Source organism: Anabrus simplex, chromosome 1 (genome assembly GCF_040414725.1).
Source record: "Anabrus simplex isolate iqAnaSimp1 chromosome 1, ASM4041472v1, whole genome shotgun sequence".
NCBI classification, from domain to species: domain Eukaryota; kingdom Metazoa; phylum Arthropoda; class Insecta; order Orthoptera; family Tettigoniidae; genus Anabrus; species Anabrus simplex.
In genome coordinates this window covers 1138382902-1138408730 of record NC_090265.1, presented here as the reverse complement: position 1 = coordinate 1138408730, position 25829 = coordinate 1138382902, and the positions used below count along the sequence as shown (strand labels likewise).

Here is a 25829-nt window from a genome sequence, read left to right as displayed (position 1 = left end):
TCGAAGTTCCGTGATTTGCCACATGAAAACAGCCGCTAGCGCTATTAACGTATGGTTGTAATTAATTGTTTGTGTGTCGTGTGTGCTTTATTTGTTGGAATTAATTTATTTGTAGTAATTAAAAATGGTATTGATGACAATGATTGCCAGGATAGGGGATGGCCTCCCTCTGGCAGCCACAATGCAAGAAGATGAACAGGTTAGTGGTTAAATGTCATCAACACGTATTTGCGGAGCGATTTTTCATCCTTTTAAATAGTGATTTATTTTGTTTGTTCTTGGTTTTAGTCTGGAAAGAACATCCTAGATTATCAAAATCAAGCGAAACTATTATTTCGGAAGTTAAATAATCAGAGCCCTACAAGGTGTACCATTGAAACTGGACCATACCTATTCCAGTGAGTATAGTGCCGTTGTTTCCTGTTGTGTGGTTGGTTTATTGATGTCATGTAGGTTTTTAACTTTCTATATATCTGTTACAGTTATTTAATAGAGAATGATGTTTGTTACTTGGTGTTGTCAGAGAAGAATTACTCTAAGAGACTTGCATTTTCATACTTGGAAGACCTTGCACAAGAATTCCATTCACAATATGGGAAAAAAGTCGCTACCGTATCAAGACCGTATAGTTTTATCGAATTTGGTGAGTAAGAGTCGCATAAGTTTAATTTCTAGTGTACAGTAGATTCATATCATTTGTGTTAATATCATTATATTTCTTTTCAGACACATATATACAGAAAGCAAAGAAAGTTTTTACAGATGCACGAACTCGTCGCAATCTTTCTGCTCTCAATTCGGAGTTACATGATGTTCAAAGAATTATGGTTCAGAATATTGATGATGTTCTTCAAAGAGGAGCAGTACTTTCAGGTATTTTATCTGTTTGTAAGTTAGGCCTAGTATTAAATAAGGGATGGTTTTCTGTGTTTATTCTGGTATTAATGGGTCAAGAAAACATAGTTCATTGAAAACAATCATTGCATACAGAAGTCAGTATATATTAAATCATCAGGGGGGGATGGCAAATAGGCTGTATGTGCCCCTAACCATCAAGTATGTTGTTAGTGCTGGGTGGATTACTAGATTGTGTGTGACCTTTCTGCTTGCTGTGTAGCTGGCTGGCAGCAAACAAGAGTGCTCATAGTATATAGAACATTTATCGAATGCTTGCCATGAAAGTTTAAGATACTGCATAAGAGTGCTCTAGCCAGCCTACACACAGTGAGTGTGGACCATAGGGAAATCTGTGTAGGGTAAAACTTCAGTCTTACTTACGCAAGTTTGTATTATAGTAATCATGGCTGACGGTGGGTGAATGGACACTGCCATTGGTTGAAGGCTAGTTCAATGAAATGTCGTTCCCATAATTCAGTAGGCTACAGACAGTAGTTATGACCAACTTACGCGATGAAAAGACCTAAGAGTGAGGTAGTGTCAAAGAATAACCATATGAAACATTTCATAGGGCAAATCTTCAGGCGATGGCAGAGTCCATTCGTGCCAACGCCAGCCACGATTATATAAGAACGTGATGAAATAGTTGAGACGTTTCGATGCAGTAATTACGATTCTAAACACTAGAAACCATAGATTGCGCTAGGTGTGCTTAAATATGAATTAGAGGCTTAAATCCACGGTGACTTATGATTGAATTTTAAAAAGAAATAGAGGCCTAATTATTAGGAAATGTAACGTGAATGTTAAACAATGTATAATAGACAAGAAGAATGTTTGTAAAGGCGACGACATGAAAAAACAACACGATTGAACTTCTCATTCACTAATAATTTAACGTCACGGCCACACCTTTCACATACTCTGCTATTTGAAATCAAATTGTGACGTACATAGAATTGAACTAAATCATTGAAGTTGTTCTTGTAATTCGCTGAAAAACTTGTTACATTAATAACACATCCATCGCACGTTGCCATGTCAATATAATTAGATATGTTTTCTGTATCAACAATGGACAGATGCACTGGATGCGCGATGTACGAAGTGTAGTGTTTGGAATGGTTTAGTAGATGGCAGAGGTAGCTTGATTCTTCTATGAAATGTTTCCCGGGCAAGAACATAGACGAGCCTGGAAGGAGCTGATTTACTCACTCTTAGGACCTTCTTGAGGAATCTTGCTTTGATCTTTTCTATCTTCTCCAGGTCGCTAATTGTTAGGTTATCCCAGATTATCTCAATTCCGTATGTGACAATCAGAACTATTGTGGTCTTGAATAATGTCACCGCTGTGTTGAGTGATAGCATACCAGTATATAGGTTGTTGATGTTGTGGATTGCTTTGATTGCTGCTGCTGTTCTGTCTAAGATGTGGTAATTGAAGGAAGTCATGGTCGTTTGCAATGTGATGCCTAAGTATTTGAATTTCTTGACTATTTCCAATGGATTATTTTTTAGTTTTATAGTGTCATCTGAGTCTAACTTGCCCCCTGTTCTGAACACCATCTGAACTCTATTTTCCTGGTTAATCTCAAATTTATTCTCTGATGGCTATGCTTCTAACTTTAACATTGTCTTCTGAAGTTCAGTCTTTGAATACGATGCCAGAGCCATATCGTCAGTATACATGAATAGAGTAGTCTCAGGAGAGACAATCATTATTTGAGTGATGTCTACTGTTGCTATGTTGAATAACAGAAGACTAAGGGGGTCTCCTTGGGGTACCCAATATGTCTGAGTTACCTTTCCTGATGTCGTTACTCCATCGTTGATTTTGATTACGTTGTAGTCTGGGATGGACGCGATGATTCTCGTGAGAGGGTTTAGCTTTCCTATCAGGATATCTCTGTCTATAAGGTTGAAGGCTTTTCTGTAGTCTACAAAGACGACATAGTATTTCTCCCCTATGGTGTCTCAATGCCTCGTCTGCTTTCTCTTTTAGGTATGCTGCAGCTTGTATCATGCTTCTGCCTATACGGAAGCCTAGTTGGCATTCTGGTATTAACGGGTCTACTTCTTTGGTCAGGTGTTTTGCTAAGAACGGTTGCAAAAGTTTTATATAGGTTGCTTTCGAGCGCTATGCCTCCATACGAGCCGGGGTTGTCATTATCTCCTTTCCCTTTATAGAGTGTCTTCAGTGTTGCTATTCTCCAAGTTTCTGGTATTTCGGCTGAATTTTGGCACTGGTGGAATAGATCTGTCCAAAGTGCAGTAAGTAGTCTTGTGAGATTTTCAGCTGCTCTGTGTAGATATCTGGACCTGTCACCTTCCCCACCTTGCCTTTACCGATTGCCTTCTGCACTTCGTTTATAGTAAGTCCAATTTCGTGTACTTGGTCATCATAGGGGTTTGCGGTGTTGCATGTTTCCTTGTTGTCTTTGTTTAGAAGCATTGTGAAGTGCTTTTCTCATGTTTCCATGGCTATTTACCTTGGTCTGCGTGTTTGTTTCTTTCTGAGAATGGTAAAAGGGTCTTTCTCGGCTTCGGCTATTAGCTATATGGCTTCTTCCTCCAAGTATTTAGCTCTCTTATTTTTTAGTAGTTTTTTTTTTGTGTATTTCCTTCTTTTAGTGGCGTATGTCTCTAAGTGTTCAGAGGTTGCCATTGTTCTCGCTGTCTGGAGTGCGCGTAGAGTGTCTTTGCGTGCCATTTCTTCGTTGGCAGAGTGGCTTCCTGTATTAGACTTGTAGCTATCTCCACTGTTTCATCTAGGTGCCCTTGAGCAACAAGAGCTCTTGCCTTCTGTATTTTTTATAGGTCTTGCATTTTTGTTGTATCAAGTTTTCTTGAGGGTGGTGGTACTCCCTTGTCATTGGGGGGTCGTGGCTTCCATGTCTCTCTACATTCAAATTCTGTGTAGTTGGATATATGTTTTCTGATTGGAGCTGAGCCTGAGGACCATAGACCTTCTTGTTTCTTATTTGCATTCATCAAATTGAATTAAATAGAAAATGAATAGTATTCATTACGTTTCAGAATGTTCTGGAGATGCTCTTATCATTACTTCAGCCCTGAAGACAAGACTTGAACATGCGCGGAACGACTGTAGTTTGTTTACACGCTCGCGGCCTTCTTGGGAAGGATGTTGTCAAGCGGTGCTCAATGCTGCCAATTTCTGTACTTAGGAACTAATGAGTGAGTGGTGCTTCGTTAGCTGCTGGTGATGATCATTGTTACACGATTGGTAAGGACTTGTTCTTGCCGTGCGGACGGTTAGGATAGGACCTGGACAAGACCAGTGAAAGGGACAAGCAAAGGAGGTCTGGGGGCGTAAGCCCCCAGGTTAGAAGCCGCGAAGCAACCCTAGGCAGGTAAGGAGCTGCTAAACGGCCCTAGGCCTCTACTCTTTGTGTGGAAACACGATTGGTCTGGAGTGGTTCTTGCCGTGCGGATGGTTAGGATAGGACCTGGATGAGACCATTGATCTGGAGTGGTTCTTGCCGTGTGAATGGTTATGATAGAACCTGGACAAGACCTGTGAAATAGGGACAAGCAGAGAGGTTCTGAGGGCATAAGCCCCCAGGTTAGAAGCCGCCCTAGGCCTCTAGTTTCTTGTGGAAACACTATTGGTCTGGACTTGTTCTTGTTGTGCAGGCGGTTAGGATAGGATCTGGACAAGACCTGTGATGTAGGGACGAGCAAAGGGGGTTATAGTTAGGTTAGAGCCACGAAGCAATGTTGGCTGGAGGCGATAGCAGACATTGTTTCCTTAACATGTTAATTTTCCTTGTGCTATTATTGTGATGGAGTTGGTAATGGATTATGATTAACATTATTGACGGGAATGAGATCACATGCCACTTTACGTTGGCAAATAGGAATGCAAGTAGCTACTTCAGAAATGAAAATGGCATGTAATACTCTTCATTAGGTTATAAAAGTAAATGTAGTTCTTGGGGTGGGATGGTTGGTTCCTGGACATCGCAATAAGCACATCTCTCCTCTGAGACACATTCCAAGTAAGATTTCGTTAATTTCCACTTATAATTAAAAAAAAAATCTTGTCTTTAGGGCTGGAGTTTTACCCATGCTTTTGGCTAGCCTGCAGACAGATATTGTAGTGTGAGATGATATTTTGCATTTTTTTTACCAGATGAGTTGGCCGTGCGGTTAGGGGCGTGCAGCTGTCAGTCATTTTGTCATTTTGCTACAGTGTTGGGTCTTTTAACAGTTAAAATCCCCTGTTTTTATCTTTCTCACTGCCATTATGATTATATACATTTCGCTATTGCATCGATCTGAACTTCTGTGATATAGTATGAGGTTATTCATTTTGCTGAATTTCGCTGTGGGTAATCGCTTTTACTCTGGTTCGATTGAATTTTCACTTCTGGAATAGTGTAATGGCACAACGTGAAGAATATAAGTTGAAAACAGACTAGATACAGACATACCATATGTTTTTTTACCATAAGATGCACCCTGAAGGTTTGATGAAAATTTAAGGAAAGTCATAATTTCACTGAATTTTCAAACACAATTTTACAGAAATAATTTTTTTATGCAAACACAAATTACTGGGAGGTACTATCTTGTTACAAATCACAAGTAGGTAGGTACTGTCAATTCTTTCATTCGTCACTCGTGACACATTTTTCCGAAGTTTCACTTGCTGATTCTTCAAATGGTATATCGTCTTCAGTACCATCAATGGCATTACTTATACTGCATTGTTTTAAAGTCTTGATTACAATTTCCTTTCCTCACTGACTCCCATGACATCTTCATCCATTCACAGACTAGTCCAGCTGATGGTCTCTTCATTCGTCCTGCTGGTGTTAGATCATAATGAGGTGCAGCCATGCATTTTGTCCACTCTTCGCGTATAGAAACCTTGAATGGTTTGTTTATTGATACATCCAGTGGCTGCAGCTGGCTTATGAGCCCCCTAGAATGACTGCAGATTGAGTGTTCTAGTCCTTCATTCTCCACTTTGTTGTATCTGTTTTGTGAGATTTGAACTGTTCCAGTACAAGAAGGGATTTCTTTTTCAGGAGACCACTGGGGCAGTTAGACCACAGTTTCTCCAACCACACCTTCATTCCATTTTTGTCCATCCATCCCTTCTCTGGAACATGAAGAACAATCTTGTGGAATTTTATCTTTGGGTAGTTTTTCTCTTAAAAATTACCATTGGAGCCAAATTTGTACCTTCTGCACAGCAAGACAACACAACAGTGTAATGTGACTTTTCATGGCAGGATGTTTTTATTGCGACGTAAAGCAAAAAAGAAATGTTTTTATTGTGATCTTAGCTCCTTTACTGTCAACAGTTCTGTTTGATGGATCATCAAAGGTTAGAGGCACTCATCCATATTACCAACTTGACTGAGTTCGAACTGGCTTAGTTTTTTGTGCATTGATCACAAATGTCTGAAATTCCGCTGTTTTGGATTCATAGTCTGCTGACATGTTTTGCGAAACCCTAGTATGAGTGCGTATTTATAGTCTACGTCTTTTCATAAACCGGCAACACTAATCCACAGTGTGCGTGCAGCCATCCATCTCCTCGCTTCACAGATGATCATTTTGGTGGACACAGAGGTGCCATTATTTCTGTAGTTTGTTACCATTCCTTAATTTCTGACTCTAGAAGAGGCCATTTTTCAGCGTGCATCCTAAAAGAGCATTTATTTTCTCCAAGGTTCAAGAAATGATTGTCTTGTTTTTGCCATTTGCGTTTCATTTTCTCAGTTGGTAGAGATCCGAATTGTCTTTCTGCTGCCCTATTACTGTGTAATCTTGCAGATTCCACAACTTTTAATTTCAAAGTTTTGTTGTAAGAAAACCTCTTCTGTACAACTAACATTGTGTACTGTTGTCACTACTGGAACTTGTTTCTTCTGATTATAAAGTAAAAGATTTTTCCTTCTACCCTTCCTTGATGGTTACCTATAATGGTAGTCAAGGTCGCAGCTCTTGCGTTTGGCTGGTACGATAAAGAGGCAGGCAGGGAAGGGGTTTGCAAGCTGTCTTGTTAGGAATTCTCTCGCAACTTGCATTCCTGTCAGATAAATGCAGGTATACTATAGTTGCCGTTTTTAACTGTAGTAATGGAGGGGGTCTGCTGCTGAGGGTTTTGTAAGGAATTTTTTGAACATTGATGGAGCGTATACTCAGTGTCTAAATATCTGAGACCATAAGACATGGCCATATTTTAGGCAATATTTATTGTAACGAAAAGTGCATCTTAATGGTCCGAAAAATGTGCTACTAAAATACATATTGACTGCTCATAAGTCAAAAGATGTTTATTTTTTATAGGAGAACCTAAAACATTCTTAAGTCATGAATTTTAACCCAGTAAGGTAAATTTAATATTGTTACAGCAACTTTTATGGACCTTCATAATACATTTTCTTACAAAATAAGTATTTCAAAGGGATAAGTTGATTTATGAGCTATGTTCACAAATAATATTGTCTAAACATGGAGTTAAGGGTTTCAGAATTAGGGATTATAAAATAATAAAATACAATGTAGAAATGCAGTGTTCAACAAAAAGCACAGTAATTGCTTGAAATAATATTTATTTACAAACACAATAAATCAATATATACTGGTAATATGAGAAGTGCAAATTATTTTAAAATGACCTTGATATAAATGTCCACTCAATTTGTTCTTCAAAATAAGTCACCAATTAACTTGATGTTATGACAAGTCTTCCTCCAATTTAATGTGCATCATTTGGCAAAACTTTGGAGTTTTTAATCTGCTTGTGTGCATTTGTTTGTAATTTAATTTGCGGCTGATTTTCTTTGGCTGCGGTGGCAGATCACAGAGTTGATTGGAGAAATGAAGTTTGTAGTGTATGATTCCTGAGCGACTGAAATTTAGAACCTTCATATCTCTGTCAGTGGGATCTGATACACAAAATCCAAGTCGAATAGAACAGTATCTTAGAAGTTCTGGATCTGCAAAGTTCAAAAACAATCGTAGAAAATAAATTTTGCTTCAAGAGGGACAGGTTTCCTTCAGGCCTCCTTTGTCATGACTATAATCTGATGGAATGTCTCTAGTCTACTTCCACTTGAATGTGTCCTTTCACCAAATACTTGTGCTCATCTCACTATTATGTTTCACTGCAAACTTGAGTAAGGCACGGTGTTTTTGTTTTGATGTCCACTGCTGTCACTCCAAATTATTACTTTTATTTTTTTTTGGAATTCATACAATTCCTATTTAAATAGTCAATAAAACATGAAGCAAATTTGACACAAGAAGTTCACCTTCACACTCAGTCCACCAGTAACAAGTGCAATGGCTGTAGGATAAATAATAAATAATGTAATTGTGCATATACAGCTTTGTCTACACTGCACTAGCCTTTAGGTTAGGACACAATTTGACTTACTGTAGATCCACTGTAAGCACTTTTGTATTTTAATTTTGACACAGTTTCTTATAGTACCTCTTCCTTTTTGAAAATATGCTTTACCCTATTGTCGTCACCTGTTTTGTGGCAAAGCAGGAAAAGATAGCTCAGTGTTGTCTGTCCCAGCCTTGGTGTGAGATTCAATGGGATGTAATATTGGTAATTTGGTAATTTCACAGTTAGTGTTATAAAATTCCAATTCAAAATTGTGTAGGGTTCTGTTCCGACAATGCTCCAGTCATGATTGGAAAGAAGAATGGAGTTGCTGCTGGTTTAAGGGAAGCACAGTCATCTGTCGTCGTACTGGGTTGCTCCTGCCATTTGATTAACTTGGCTGGTGAGGAAGGTGCAAGCAGTTTGCCTGTTAAAGTTAATGAACTATTAGTCAATATCTTCTTTTATTTAGAAAAGAGTTGTAAGAGGAAGGAATTCCTTAAGAAATTCCAAAAGCTTCACAACAAGGAAACAAATAAGTCACTGAGACAAGTTTGCACAAGATGGCTATCGTTAGGAAGGTGTCTGCAGAGGCTGTTAGAGCTATGGCATCCACTACTTGGTTTCTTTAAAGATGAGGTGCTTGTTAATGCTCAGTGTGCATCAACTACTAGCTTAACATTATTTACGATCCCAAAAGCCGAGCCTGCTAGTTCCAAAGACCATGGAAAGAGAAAAGCTACTGAGTCGTTAGAATTGGTTGCTTCCAAAAGATTTGCATGTGTCTCAAAATCTGACACTCCTGTGCTAAAGAATAAGAACATTATTCAAAATCGTGAAGAAAATTGTTTTATGGTTCTGTCATCAGGCTTAAATAAGGCATATTGTGTCTTCCTGTATGCTGTCATTCCTTTCTTTGAGAATCTCAATTTTACACTTCAGAGTGCTTCAGAGAGACAGTGATGAGCTAGTCATTGGTGTTGAGACAATGAACTTGGTGAAGAAGCGTAATGATAGAGATAAATCAACATTATTTTCATCTGCCAGGCGTTAATTCTGCACAGCATGTAATTATATATATATATATTTTGCTATTTGCTTTACGTCACATCAACACAGATAGGTCTTATGGTGACGATGGGACAGGAAAGCCCTAGGAATGGGAAGGAAGTGGCCGTGGCCTTAATTAAGTTACAGCCCTGGCATTTGCCTGGTGTGAAAATGGGAAACCACGGAAAACCACCTTCAGGGCTGCCGGCAGTGGGGTTCGAACCCACTATCTCCCGGATGGGAGCTCACAGCTGCACGCTCCTAACCGCACGGCCATCTCGCCTGGTGATTATATTATTAACAAGTTCCCTCTCAATGATGAACTACTGAAACATGCCAAGGTCGCAGATGTTTCAAAAATTGAAGATGCCCAGTTTTCTTCTGTACAATTCTTTATAGAAAGATTTCCATCATTGCTGCCGAAGAAGGGCAGTGAGTTGGTTGAGGATGCAATGAATGTGCTTCAGAACCAGTTTGTAGCTCTTCAGATTGATGACTGTGCTGCTGTTGAGAGTGAGAATCTGACAGATGACACCAAATGGGCTCGCTTGATGAACATTCGTGGAGCTGATGGTGTTCCTAAGTATGATAGGATGAAATGCTGATTGTGAACGTGTGTTCAGCTTGGTGAAAAAGAACCAAAATCAGTTTGTCCTCAATGTGAAATGAAATGGTCCATGTTACTCGAGTAGTTTTCCTCCAGAATTTCTGAAGAAAGAAAAATAAAAGTAACTCCTCTCCATCTGTCCTCTCCATCCCGTGATGGATAATAGCCTGCATTCTGTAACTTAACAGAATTTTGTGAATAAGTGTACATGTTTAGTTTAATTTTGACGGTGACATTCATGTTGTGACCTGCAAGTTTAAAGTGCAGAAAAACTCTGTTTGTGTACTGTGTGAACTGTTCCCAGTGTTAAGTGAAAATAGATCAGCACTCATCAAGATATAACTTTGTGTATTTAATTTCAGGGTTGATCATAACATGTATTTGACTTGTATTAGTATTGTTTGTAGTCAACCCCTTGCCATCCTTTTTCACTATGTCTCAAGACTTTGTGACGCATGCGCATGTTGTTACAATTTTTCCGCTTTAGGATCTTCTGGATTTCTCTTTTTGAAAGTTGGCGGGTATGTGTGTTGTTCACAACTGACCGAGTGCAAACATCAATCACTCTCCACTGATCTGCATTTAGGGCAGTCACCCAGTTGGCAGATTCCTTATCTGTTGTTTATCTAGTTTCTTCTCAAATAATTACAAAGAATTTGGAAATTTACTGAATATCTCTCTTGGTAAATTATTCCAATCCTTAAAATGCTTTCTTGAGTCAGCGTTAGAAGAGGGGTGTGGTGAAGCAGGGGATATAGTGACATGGGTGAGGGCGTTCCGTTTATGTGTTGATGAAGATTTATTTGTTTTTAATTAACATTTTATTTCTGCTGCCTTGTCAAATAAAGGCTAGTTCTTTTTAAATCTCGTTAGTTTGGGAGTTTAGATTTTTTCTTTGTATGTATATTTAAAAAGGATCCCTTGTTGGCTACTTTGATTTCTAAGTCTCTGTTTAAAAAAGAAAACTTGTGGTTAAAATCACCCATCCTACCAACCATATTAAGAACAAACTCCACAGATTAGTAAACAAATTCCAGTATTCCTGCCAAAATACAAAAGAAACTTATTTCCTTGGGCTCGATACCTCCTAAACTGTATGGCCTCTCAAAAATCTATAAAGAAGGCATACCACTGCTACCTATTGTGAGCACTATAGGTTCACAGACACAATATCGCCCATTACCTAGCTGGACTACTACAACCACATACAGGACACACTAAAACCTATGTTCAGGGCTCCCGACATTTCATCCAGCTCCTTAGAGACCAACCCATTGAAAGTACGGACTTATTAGTAAGTTTTGACGTGATGTCATGTCACTTCACCAAGGTGCTGCTAACTAAAGTATTTCCGCTACTAGACCAGAAACTGCCAGAAAAAACTGTCAACACTAGCTAAAGAATGCCTTAATGCCACATATTTCTATTTCAATGGGGAGTTCTACGAACGGAAAGAAGGGGCCGCAAAGGGATCACCGCCTTCTCCAATATTGCAAACATGTATATGGAACATTTCAAACGGAAAGCCTCAGCTATATCAACCCTGAAACCAAAATGCTTTCTCCGCTACATGGACGACACTTTCATCATTTAGCCTCACGGGAGCAATAACCTTCAGTTATTTCTGAACCATCCCAACTCAATGTATGTGAATATTCAGTTCAGCATGGAAATCTATATAGACAGAAAATTACCGTTCCTGGTAAAATGTAACACCCATGGGACCGTGAGCCATGCAGTATATAGGAAACCCACACACATATACAGGTGCCTGTGTGTCTCTTCTCACCACCACCCTCATGGAGGCCAGCTGCTCTAAAATCACTGATTAACAGGGCCATAGCAATAGTGGATGCAGAACACCTCGAAGAATAGAAAGAACACCTCATGGGGACCGTCAGGAGAAATGGCTACTTGCTCAACAACATCTTAGGAGTTTTTAGGAAATGAGAAGGAAACAAAGAAAAGGCCGCTGTAGAAGAAAACAAGGAGGGTGGAGAGCTGACCCATTCAAAAACAGCAATATTTCCTTACATCAGAAACTCTACAGACAGGATCGGCTAGATATTAAACGAATATGACATAAAGACCATCTATAAACCATGCTGGAAATTAACCAGTCATCTGCTTCCAGTGTGTAAGATATAATAGAATTACAGGCTCCTGAAGTCTACCACATTGAATGTTTCTGCGGGACGTATTACGTAGGCGAAACGAAGCGGCTGATATCTGCCCGACTTAAAGGACATATCCGTCAAACCAAGAACCAAGACACTGGTATTTCAGCTGTAGCCAAGCATTCCTATGAAACGAGACACAAGATTTCATTTGACAGAACCATGATCTTAGTAGCTATACCTGGAGTCTTGAAAGGAAAATTCGTGAGGGTATCGAAATTAAGAAACGCCCGGACAATATGAATTTAGAGGAAGGATACAAGATCAGCAATTCTTGGTTGCCCATTATACATACATTATAATATGCATAAAAATACAGGACGAACCTCAAGTTACATAATAGCACCGGCAAACCCCAACTACCTGGCTGTGACACATATGTTCCAGAATTCTCAAGAGACCACAGGGGTTTATATCAGCCAGAAAGCGATGGCTGTATAAGGCCAAGAACAGTAACTACTCTCGTAGTTGATTAGCTGCCTGGGAGACTTGATCACCTAAGATTAAGTAGGAGTATTTCCGTTGCCTTGGTAAAAAATACTGCAATGTATTTGAAACGTTGGCAAACTATATGCAATATACAGACGCTACAACACGTTTCAACTCTGAAGAACTAAATGTTTTAATGTGTTTGTTCGTTATATTTATTTTAATATGTCTTTGTACCTAGTCTGCCGGGCTGAGTGGCTCAGACGGTTGAGGCGCTGGCCTTCTGACCCCAACTTGGCAGGTTCGATCCTGGCTCAGTCTGGTGGTATATGAAGGTGCTCAAATACGTCAGCCTCATGTCGGTAGATTTACTGACATGTAAAAGAACTCGTGCTGGACAAGATTATTATTATTATGTACATAGTCTATTTTAACTTACATTCTTCATTCTTATTGTTAGCTAAAGATGATCCCTTAACGATCGGAACATGTTCTTACATTAAAAACTATTTATTGTAACAAAATAGTTTGACACTTGTTAAAAAAGTTCCTTTTGAGGGGGTAAAATGTCATAAAACTGTAAGTCAATCCTCCTCCTCCTTTCTCCTTATCTAGCTCCTGCTGGGTCAGGGCATTTATGGCACTTTTCCACCTTCGTCTCTCATTCCACCATTCCTCTTCCATCATTTTGTCCTAGTCCAGGTTTCTTCTTGTTGCACTCCTCTTTATCGAATCAACCTTGTTCTCGGTCTCACTCTCTTGTATGTGTCGTCTTCATCATCATTTCATCCTCATCACGACGCGCAGGTCGTCTACGGGAGTCAAATCAAAAGACCTGCACCTGGCGAGCCGAACAGGTCCTTGGACATTCCCGGCACTAAAAGACATACTCCATTTTAATTTTTTTCTTTCCTCATTTAGGCCTTCCATTCCGACCTCCTTTCTCACATCTTTTCTCAGTCTGTCTTTGCTGTCATATTTCTTAGGAATTTCATTTCGCTGGCTTTTTTTTTTCAGGGGGAAAAGAAATTCATTCAACTGTCAATACAGAATACCAAGGTAACTACACTACCTAGGTAGGCTACTCCGGCGGTTGAAGCTCCCATCGGCTGGAGCGCTATGACGTCACGCGATATGAACGATAGGGAGTAAGGTACACAGTTGCAGTACAGCAAGCCTGTCAATTCTCGCGCCTGTGAAACATCTTCCCAATCTTTCATCACATAATAATCTGATTTAGTCCGATTCGATATGTAATGGTACTTCCAATAGATTAAAAAACAAGATGAGTGAAAATGCGTTAAATTTCGTCACATGCTGAGCAGGTAGAACATCAACTATCAAAAATATGACATATAATACGATAAGAAATAAAATATTGCCGTGTTTCGTCAGCAAGACGGACGAGTGCTGTCTTCATATCACATGTCACGCAGAAGGCGGCCAGGGAGAGAAACAAATGAGTGCTATGCGGGAAGATGTTTAGAATACTTCTAAACATGTTTTTTTATATAAATAAATGCTGAAATTAGTTGACATTGTACCCATTGTTGTCCACGTCAGTTTCAGTGCATAGTGGGAGAAAAATCCGGGACAACCAGTGAATTATTGAGACGATTGAGTTGATTGAGATCTTGTGTTCTGTAAATATTTGATTGCGGGTGCACGAAAGGTTAGAAATTCAACATGGCTGCTAACTTTGGGAGTTCAATAACTTGCACAGCAGAAGCATTGCCCTGGAATGCATTCTATGTTTGAGAGTAGATAAAAGGTGAATTACCGGGCGAGTTGGCCGTGCGGTTAGGATCGCTCAGCTGTGAGCTCGCATCTGGGAGATAGTGGGTTCGAATCCCACTGTCGGCAGCCCTGGTTTCGTGGTTTCCCATTTTCACACCAGGCAAATGGTGGGGCTGTACCTTAATTAAAGCCACGGCTGCTTCCTTCTCATTCCTAGGCCTTTCCCGTCCCATCGTCGCCATAAGACCTATCTGTGTCGGTGCGACGTACAAACAAGAGGGGGTTTGGGGGCGTAATCTTCCAAGTTAGATCTGTGAAGGTGTCCTTCAAGCCTCTAGTGTCCGGCCCCGTGGCTAAATGGTTAGCGTGCTATCCTTTGGTCACAGGGACCCGGGTTCGATTCCTGGCAGGGTCGGGAATTTTAACCATCATTGGTTAATTTCGTTGGCATGGGGTGCTGCAGTGAACCTCTATCCTAAAAAAATTGGAGCTGTACTGAAAATGGTTATAAAAACAGTCTGAACCAACAGAGACATTAAAAAAGGAGGGAAAGTAGTTTGTACTATAGCTAACAAATAATGATTTCAACAACAAAGATGAGTCTTTCAAGGTTCATAAATTCTTTTGTATAGCAGTATAACAGGATCCAGGCTGATGTTTAGTGAACACAGGCTGAAGATTATATTAACAAGTATCACTCATGATAGTGATATGTAAATTGGCCAGAAGATCACGATGATTGTCTGGCCGCCAGAAAAATTGTTGCTTGCTTAGCACCACCCAGCATAGCTAAGAAGTTTATTCCTAGAGGGTGTAGGAGCGAGTATACCCTGAAGTTAGCAAAAAACTATACGACAAGTTCCTTGCAACCGATGACCCTGAAATATCTAACAAATTGCTGCACAGCCTTGATGCCTCAAGAAGACAGAAATGGTTTGAAACAGTCGAGAACTTCGACTTTAAACACTCAAGCAGGAAAGTTTGCTCCCTTCTTCGAAAACTAGGAGGCGGAAACAAAACAGTACCATCAGTCCAAATGCTATAGCCTCACATATGGTGTCAACATGAAAAGCACCAAAACGAGAATGCACACCATCCGGGTTAATACAGGAGCTTAAAGTCTTCAAATCAAAGTGCAGGAGGATAGTGAATTATCTTGTCCACACCAGAGGACATTTCAAGGGCTCGAGAAGTTAAACCCTGTATAGCTCTAGGTTTTGATGGTATCCATCCAGATCCTGCTCCACTGTGGAAAATATGCAAAAGTATGGCTAAGCATACTTCTCCGATATCCTGCAAACATACCTCGTGCACTTACATGAACAAAATTGAAACCATCAAGAGTTATGAATTTCATGTTGTTGGTCCATATTGAACTGAGATTACATATGGATTATAAACATAAAAGTTTTCCACCTATTCAATACATAGTTATATTTACACTGCGTGTATTTACATTAAATGGGACTAGTTTCAGCACTATTCGGGGTCATCATCAGCCATATTTAAACAATACACAATATTTGATGAAATCCTAAAACATGTTTCTAAGCCGTAAGAACAGCGTGAATATAATTAACACTATGATGTGTGGTTGAATTAGGCGAAGTGCTATGGTGCTAAAAATGTTGCATATGAAAGTGAAATATTATGAGTGACAGTAGGTGAGCAATATACAGGTGAACCGAAACTTGCGCTCCCAGGCGTCGCAGTGCGACTCCTCACATGCCAGCAACCAGGTAAACCAAGTGATAGATCTCAGAGCTAGTGATGGGCAACGCCCTCGCTCGAGACTCTCGAGACTGACGTCGCAGATCTCGAGAATCTCGAGACCGATCCTCCTGTAGTGCACGCTGTGCGACGTACCAGTAACTACAATACGACTGTAAACTTGATAGTATACGATTGGCAGTTATTTAGTAAAATAACGTTCTCATATAAAAACGTATGAGCCAATACATTTTGTCAAAAGCCTGGAAAAGTAGTACATGTTCAACAATGAACCCCTTAATACCATTAACGAAAGTGAAAACCGAATGTCAGTATCTTAAATTGTTCACGGCTCATTTGAGGTGGACATCTTAGCTGAATAACCCTGCATAATTTGTGAATAACTGTAGATAGGATGTACACCTACCTGGATACTAGAGGCGTGCATTATTCGAACTTGAGACGGGGAAGATGTGCTTTGCTACGTATGCAACCCCCATTGCTCATGAGTGGAACGTGTAATCTAAAATGTCCGACTTTGCTCCAATTCTTTCAGCAGACGAGACCGATTCTCGTGTGCTGCGAGCTGTGCGACGCGATGTCCCAGTAACTACGAGTGTAAGCCTGATAGTTATCATCACCAGTTTTCATATGGAAACGTGTGTGACGATAAATTTTGTCAAAAGCATAGGAAATGAAAGCATGTTGAACTATGAGTTTCTTAATACCATTAACGAAATTGAAGACAATGCCAGTATCTTTAACTGTTCACGAGTTATTTCAGGTGGACTTCTTAGCGGAATACCGGTATAATTTGTTAATAACTATTATTAGGATGTAAACCTACCTGGATGCCTCACAATCGTCGGCAGGGTAGCTTCTTGTGATTCAGACCGGGCCGGAGGTGTTCTGTGATTATTCCTCTTCATTTATATTATGTGTTTTTAAGTGTCGGATCATCCCAGAAGTATTTCTGCCGACGTATTTTACTTCTTTGGAATAAACAACACAGCGGGCTGTGCTTTGTGGCATCTCTTCAAAATAACCGACATCCACAACTTACGTTGCATTTCGGACATCGCCTACAAGTTGTCGTGTACAACTAGACACAATTACACATTGCACTGTCATTTTTTTAAATGACATTATTTCTGGTCGTCGATCTAAAGAGATTTTTTTGCCCCTACTTGCACCATGCGATATGAACCTGCGTGTCATTGGAATGGAGGAAATGTAGAGTGCTGAATGTGAGGAAAAGAGCGTTAAGGACGACACAAACACCCAGTCCCCAAGCCAGGGATATTAATCATTTACAATCAAAAAACCGTGACCCAGCCGGGAATCGAACCCCGGCCCGTCGGGTGACAGGCGGACGCGTTGCCCCCTACACCGCAGGGCTGGACTGCACTGTCATATACCAAAGTACCTAATTATTATTATTAACAAATACATCGCAAATGGGAAATATCCCAGTGGCAATGGTCACTTACAGTAGTGTAATAATAACCAGCATAGTGATGTAGGCAAGTTTTCCTTCATAAACAGGACCATAAGGGATTGGAAGAAATTACCTGCAGCAGTCTTTGATAGATTCTCTTCCAGTATCAAATCGTTTAAGATGATGATTAGTAAAAGTAAAAGCAAAGTCATCTCCATACAGGCCACGAAGGCTCTTGGAGGGGTGGAAGGTAAAGGCTTCTACTATCCGTAACCTCGGCACTTGATGGGGTTGAGTGGTTAGCTCTACGCCCGGCCGCCTTTGCACCCAGGAATTAACCTGGTACTCATTTTTGGTGTAGGGTGAGTGAACCTCAGGGCCATGTGCACCTCTGGAAGTGAAAATCTCGGTTCTTAAATTTTATAACTTCCTGACGGGGATTCGAACCCACGTCCTTCCGCGTGAACCGAGCATGCCTTTACTGCCTCGGCCAGGCAGCCCCTAAGATGATGATTAGTACTAGTGTAAAATGAAAAGTAAAAGCTGTAAACGATGGTCACTGAATTTGTGATTTTCTGCTGGATTTAGTATGTTAAACTAGTAGTATTTCTTCTAATATATTCTCTCCATGGAACTGCTTGTTGTACTCTTGTTGTAGTTGTTGGGTAGTTATGTTTCAACTTAATATCACTTGTAGTGCTAAGCTAGTAGGAAGTTCAGCCTATAGTATTGTAAGCCATAGTGTTAAGTAATGGAAATACTTAAGTTGTGTGTGAATTTATGTATAATGATGCCGGATTTAGAAAGTTGAACTAGTAGTATTTCTTGCCATATTTTCTTTCGTTGTTATAGTTGTAGGGTAATGATGGTTTAACTTCACGTTATTATCACTTGTAATGTCAAGCTAGTAGAAAGTTAAACCTATAGTATTGTAAGCAGTAGTGTTAAGCACTGGAAATACTGAATTTGTTTATGATGGTGCTGGATTTAGAACGTTAAATTAGTAGTTCTTCTTGTAATATTTTCTTTCCATGGAATTGCTAAATACTGAATTTGTTTATGATGATGCTGGATTTAGAATGTTAAAATAGTAGTACTTCTTATAATATTTCCTTTCCATGGAATTGCTTGTTGTACTCTTGTTGTTGGGTAATTATGCTAACTTTACATATGACGCGAATACTCTATCACATTGTAAGGAATTATTTCCTTCGTCACCAAAATATTGGTAAACACAAGCAGTGGTCATAATGTGATATTGAATGTGGGGTCTGATAACGATGTACACCTATCTGTCGAAAGAATTGGAGCAAACTGAAGCATTTTAGATTACACATTCCACTCCTTCGTAATGGTGGTTGCATATGCAGCAAGGCGCACCTTACCTCGTCTCGAGTTCGAATAATGCACGCCTCTGGTATCCAGGTACGTGTACCTACAGAAGCTGTCAGGTTCTGTACTTAAACCACTCATTCGTGTACCCACCAGTGCATGCAATGCCAGAAGACGTATCCTTTATAATTTTGTTATTCTGCGTCAAAGTAGACCTCGGTAGAAATGAACACCCTAGTCGCTTGTTGATACGTATTTACGAAATGGAGAAGGCCCGTGGTTGGCTATTCGCATACTCGGCACACACAACATTCAGCTCCGAGTACCTGTAGGCCTACGACACGCTGCTTGCCGCACAATGCGGAGACAATGCTCTCGAGATCTCTCAAAATTTCTCGCGAGAAATCTCGAGACCTAGTCTCAGACTGCCCATCACTGCTCAGAGCTACAGACTTATTGCACTACTGAGTACAGTGTACACGTTATTGGAAAGACTTCTGTTCAACAGAATAAGTTCTACAATCCTTGAGCACGTGCCTCTGGAGCAAACTGGATTTCGACCAAATCACAGTTGTACACATCAAGTACTATCACTGACCCCATATATGGAAGCTTGCTTCCAGAAAGCTTTTAAGACATCAGTTACATTCATTGACTTATGCATGCAACACTGTCTGGAGACATGGTATGATCTACAAACTGCTCCATATCATACCTTGTTAATTAACCGAACATTCCACGTCATTTTATGAAACTCCATTAGTTGCCAGAAGAAACTTGATAATGGTTTACCTCAAGGCTCTGTCTTAGCCCTACTTCTCTTCAACCTCTACATCTGTGACATGCTTGCAACCATCTCAAGAAAGCTTAGGCATGCAGATGACTGGGCAGACAGTTCAAAAATAAAGAACAGATCTTAACTAATGACTTAGGCACTCTTGATGAGTATTTCTGCAATTGAAGGCTGAAGCCAAACCCAAATAAAACTTTAGTGACATGTTTCCACCTATGCAATAAGCTAGCTAATTATAAATTAGAAGTTTACTTGGGTAATGCCCGTTTGAACCACAACAATGAATCCAACTATTTGGGGATCATTGTAGGCAGAGCTCTGTCTTAAAAAAAAAAAAAAAAACACCAGAAGAAAACTGCAGAAAAACTGAAATCTAGAAATAATATACCTCAGAAGCTGTGTGGCACTATGTGGGGCTTCTCGGTTGACACACTATGTACAACCGCCCTCAGTCTGGTTTTCTTAGCAGCTGAGTATTGCTTGCCAGTGTGGCTCAACAGCAACTATACGAAACTTGTTGATACTTAATTGAATCAGGCAATGAGAATTGTGACTGGCACAGTAAATTAACGCCTATATTTTGGCTATCGGCATTGAGTCACATTCCACCAGCAGGTCTCAGACGTAAGCATGTCTTAGCTTGGGAGTATAAGAAGATAAATACCAACTACCAATACACCAGGACATCATTGCTGCTGAAGCCAGAGTATTACTTTCGCTAACCCTCCCATCAGGACAGTGAGACATCTGGTGGGTAATAATTTCAACCTCCTGCAAACCTGGAAGAAAGAATTGCTGGAAAAGGTTCCAGGACATCGTCAAGGTATTATAAACACCACAGCAAAATAAAGTGGTTTCCATCTGCCCCATAAAACTTCGTCAACTCTAAACAGGATTAGGACAAACCATGGCAGATGTGTTAATCTTCTCCACAAGTGGGGACAAGTTTCCTCACCAGAGTGCAGTTGTGGTGCTCCAAGTCAGGCTATCCGGCCGGCATATCATGCATGAGTGTCCGTCACATTCATATAAAGCTGATTTCAGTGACTTTATGGAAGCAGATCCAACTGTGATAGACTTTATTAACAACTTTAAAGTCAAATTGTAAATATGTAATATACTCTTTCTAATTTTACAATTATTTGTGATATGTACTGCCAAATGCTAAATATTAATAAGAAGTATCACTCTCCAGATCTGCATAATTATCATAAAATATATTTTAGTGTGTAATAGTTCAAAATGGACAAATACCAGCAGCAGGAAATAGATCAGAAATCCAATAAATCTCAGTTAAGTTTCAGTTTCAAAAATATATAGAGTATTTCAGGGGTTAGTTTAAACTTTTTGACAGAATGTATATTACCTCTAGGTTGAATAATGAATAGAGTGAGATACATAATCATGGTGTTGCTTTTTTGTTTATGTTTTCTGCCAGTATATTTTGGTAAATTTTTACCACTTATGTATAAACTATGGGAAATTTGATGTAAAATAATTTTTTTTTTTTTTTTTTTTTTTTTTTGCTAGTTGTTTTACGTCGCACCGACACAGATAGGTCTTACGGCGACGATGGGACAGGAAAGGGCTAGGAGTGGGAAGGAAGCGGCCGTGGCCTTAATTAAGGTACAGCCCCAGCATTTGCCTGGTGTGAAAATGGGAAACCACGGAAAACCATTTTCAGGGCTGCCGACAGTGGGGTTCGAACCTACTATCTCCCGAATACTGGATACTGGCCGCACTTAAGCGACTGCAGCTATCGAGCTCGGTAAAAATAATTTTGGATATATGAGATAACTGTCATTTCCTCTTTTAAATTGTGCTGAAAGTTCATCAGAAAAAAAGACTAATGAAAAAGTAATCAGTTCCTTAACTCTGACATCCAGTTTCACCTGTATGTTATGTAATAAAATGTGCTCTTCCATATGTTACACTGAATTTTAATAGTAAAATTATTCATGCTCTGTCTTCTCTTTCAGAACTTGACACTAAAGCTCTTAATCTTTCAATTCATTCGCAAAAGTATAAGAAGGATGCAACATACTTGAACACGAAGTCAATGTATGTTAAAGCTGCCGCAGGCTGTATTGTTGTAATGGTATTCTTACTCTACTTCTGGGTGCTCTGAAGTGAACAGCAAGACTGACATTCAAGAACTCTCTATCTCTCTCTCAAAGGTTCAGAAAACCAGTACCAAATAAGTGGAGGTACAGTGAGTGTAATCTTTGATGGTTTTGAATATTTTGTGCTGTGTGAACTTGGCATGTATAGGCCCAACACTTCCACAAACGTTCTTTTTCCGAATGGTGCATGATATATTCTGCCCAGAACACTGTAACTCCAATAGGATTGAGTTTGAGAGTGATCTTTTTGATTTTCTCCCTTCAGTATAATGTTATCCTGTATTTATGGAGTAGAACATTCACAAGGAGTAAGTGCCAAACAAACCCTTCGGAAGGTATTTGTTGTGTATTTGAAATAGTTTGGGAAGTCATTTCCTGTTTTGGCTTCTTGAGTGCAAAATATATTGCATTCTGTGGTTTCAGTATATTGTATAATTGCAATAATTAAACCAAATACCACACTAAAATGGTTTAATTTATGCATGCTGATTAGTAAATGAGGTGGAGTAATGTTATTGGTGTCTTAATTTTCACCTTTTTTTTCCCCTTGCCTATACCCATATATTTTCTTGTTTATCCGACATCAATAAATTTAATATATATTATTTGTGGAAATTATAATACAATGTTGAAATAAGAAATAGGCCTAATATTTGGTATAATCTTATTGCTTTAAACACATATTTGAGAAAAAAAAACTAGGGCATTCTACTATCTTGTAATGTTTTATAAGTATTTACAAGTTTGGTGAGTGGTGGAAAATGTGATTTTCCCTGTTAGTGTTGTTACAACCCATTAAAAAATATTGATGGAACTGTGATTAAGATTTATATCCTATTTTGAGTTTTTTATTTTGAAAATAAATTATTATACAGTATATGATTTTAAGCCTGATGAAAGTAGAGAAAGCTGTGATTCATGTAATATAACTGTAGTTATGTTCTTTAATTTTAATTACAGATGTGTAAAATTGAAACAAAAAAGTCAATGTCCTTATTATGCCTAACAACACTCCAGTGAAATTGGAAGTTACTGGAATAATAATAATCATCATCATCATCATCATCATATACAGTTCATTAAGTACATTTCTATAAAAGTTTGTCTGCATTTGTTTCTGTACTAATTGTCAGTTTGGTCTCAAATTCTATCAAAATTTTATGATGAAAGATGGTATGTAGCAAAAATGGAAATTGTGTTTAAATTCCAGTAAAATGGTTAATGCTATTTAACAATGGTGAGGTAAACCGCATGGTTATCAGTTATCTCGTAATGAAAGCAATTGACTGCATAGTTGATAATGTTTTTGTCACCGGGCGAGTTGGCCGTGTGGTTTGGAGCACCCTTCAATGATAGTCTGTACTATTTGACCTTCGGAATAATGCAAGGCAAAAACACTGATGTAAAACTTTATGTCCTGTACAAAGTTCGCTAGATTTTCATCTAGCCTTTGGACTCGGAAGTAATATTTCTGGATCAGAGATGATAAAGAGTTCTTTCAGGAATGAAATTTGACAACGAATGAGCATGAAAAGTTTTGCTTGCAAATAATGGCTACATTAATGCAACTAGGAACTTGGAGCAAGAACGTACAATTTGTTTGCAAGATCTAGGCATAGAAATGAATGAAGTTATGTCCAAAAACGGCCATCTTCCCAATGTAAGAAAGGTCCGACAGATACTACGAGACAGAGTAGTTCAGTCATGAACGAAGCTGCCACACAAGGGAAAGGGCATTGGACTCTTCCAGGAATACACACCAGGGAACAAATGGATAAGAGATCACCAAGGCTTGTCCTGTGCAGAATGGAGAGAGGCAATCAGGATGGCAGCTAATGTGTGCGCCGTTCGCTCCATGCTGGGAAGGTCCCAGGACAACACCCTCTGTCGGCATTGCCACAGAGAGCACGAAACTCTTGCCCATGTCCTGGGTGCCTGTCCTCACGGGGAGGTATTGAGAAATTCTTGCCATCATACAATTCGACACATGATTGCGACCTCGCTGAGGGATCACGGTTTCACGGTGCATGAAGAGGTTTCTGGCCTAGCTACCGGCGGGAGTAACAGGTGTATTAGCATGATAGCCTTTTAACTAGTTAGCAAGGAAGGACTAATCTTAGATCCCACAATACGCTGGCACGTTGGCCAGGCCGAAGAGGTGGACGCAGAGAAGAAATCGATTTACCAGCCAACCATGAACTACTATAAGGACTATAAGACAGTCTTTCTGTCCATGGACTCATGATTGCAGCTCGAGGCACAATCCCAAAATTTCTTGTACAGGTAAGGGATTCTCTCAGTCTTAACCGGACACGACTTCACGCCATCGCTATCGCCGCAATATGAGGTTCAGTAACCATACTCCACAACCATCTATATAACATTTGAAGAACCATACATCATGCTACATTCCACATTTGTTCCAAACTTATTCCTGAGCCTTGTGATATACTTTGTCCTTGTGGCAGCCTTCTCATTGGGGAAGTTGTATTAATAAAAAATTGATCTCCTTTCTGATATGGCCTTGATGATCTTATCTGAGAGGACACCAACAGCGTAGGGGTAAATGATCTGTAAGATTTGTGAATATGAAAGCACTAAGACATGGTCCTGAAATTCTACTAGAAATCTTAAGAATGCTATTACATCGTTAGTTGAATTCACAGAAAATTTCAAAATCCCTTTAAGCAACATGGCTGAAGGGTGGGGTAAGCTGCTAAAGCCCGGTGATATGACCGGAGAGGGCGTCGGAGGTTGAGGAGGGTCGAACACTGCATTACTAATAAGAAAGGAGGAAGGCGTTGTGGATCACCAACGGGGTTTACAACTTGTTCGGATGGGGCAGAAGCTTGTTGTTGCTCAACTGATTCCCCACTATCAGAAGACTTATTAGGGTCCTCTTCTGCATGGACATTTAATGGGGCAGCATAGTCACTCTTCCCACGCGCAGACCTGGACAACAATTACTTTATTAGATAATTATACAATAATTATATTGTGCCATAAGATAGCTTGAAAATTTGAAAGTCATTGAACGTGTTATAGACATCCTACCTAATGTTGACAAATATGTGTAGGGAACAAACAGAGACAAGAAAATTCCAAACTGTAACAGCTTCAAAATAGTATGAACTTCACTTCTTAAGGTCAAGTTGTCTATTTTATCACTTGTTGGAGATTTGGTACTATTCCTAAAACAGTTTCAGACTCCATTTGCTCCACTCCTGTATGAATCTCTCATTGTAACAATGAAAACTGCCATGACAAGGTTTGTTAAGTCTGAGTCACTGCAGTCTTCAGAAATTGTCCTGAAAATTAATTTAGACAGTAAAGAAAATCTTCTGCCTGCATCTAAAATTGACATAGGTTATGCTGCTAGAGCAGCACTTCGTGGCACTCCTGGATTAAATGATAGAGATATATTAGTGTGTCGCGCAGATTGTCTAAGAGGAATGGTAGCTTTGTGCAAGAAGTTAGTGGAATGGTCACTGCTGACATATAAACTGACTAAAGGAATTTCTTGTTTTGATCCAAGTGTAGCCAAGCAACCTCTAAGTAGCAAACGGCTAAGGATAGCTTTGAATGACTTTGAAAACAAATGGATCTCATTCAGGTCACGAAGCTGATCATATACAAAGGGAGTTCACTTCTGTTTGTGACAATGATATTTTCAAAGAAATAGTGAAGTCTTTGTCTTCTTAAGACGAGAGGTTAGATCACCTTTGGCTCCACACTGTTTTGCCAACAGTAAATTTGAAAACAGAAAAGTTGTCTTCATTTCTGAAAATAATACTAATATTGTTTCATGGAAATGTTTCACTTGAATGTGGTTTTTCTGTTAGTAAAGAAATTATAGTAGAGAACATGCTACAAGAATCCCTTTCAAACCTTGGTCTAATTGAAAAGGCCTCCATTAATAAGAGCATGCTCCATGCTGCAAGGAATGCTCATGCTTTGTATGTTCAAAATCTAAATGACATACATGAAGCATTGGAAGTGGAAGATTCTTTGCAAAAAATAAAAAAAATAAGGGAAAGTCTGCTTTGTTGCTGAAAGAATTAGAAGAAAAAAAGCAGAGGGTGATGTCTGAAGCTCGATAGTCATTGGTGGCTATAGATAAAGAAATTTCTTTGCTGAAGCAGTAATGGTAATCAATGTTTTTAA

The 25829-nt window shown here is 39.4% G+C and overlaps 1 protein-coding gene across 1 annotated transcript; it reads left to right on the top strand.

Moving 5' to 3' along the window:
* Window positions 1-24171, top strand: Sec22 (vesicle-trafficking protein SEC22). The gene is made up of 5 exons (XM_067137374.2): window positions 1-199; window positions 289-398; window positions 483-643; window positions 727-873; window positions 21522-24171. The coding sequence occupies exons 1-5, from the start codon at window positions 125-127 to the stop codon at window positions 21668-21670; spliced, it is 642 nt and encodes a 213-aa protein (XP_066993475.1). The 5' UTR covers window positions 1-124; the 3' UTR covers window positions 21671-24171.
* Window positions 24172-25829: the final 1658 nt, after the last annotated feature.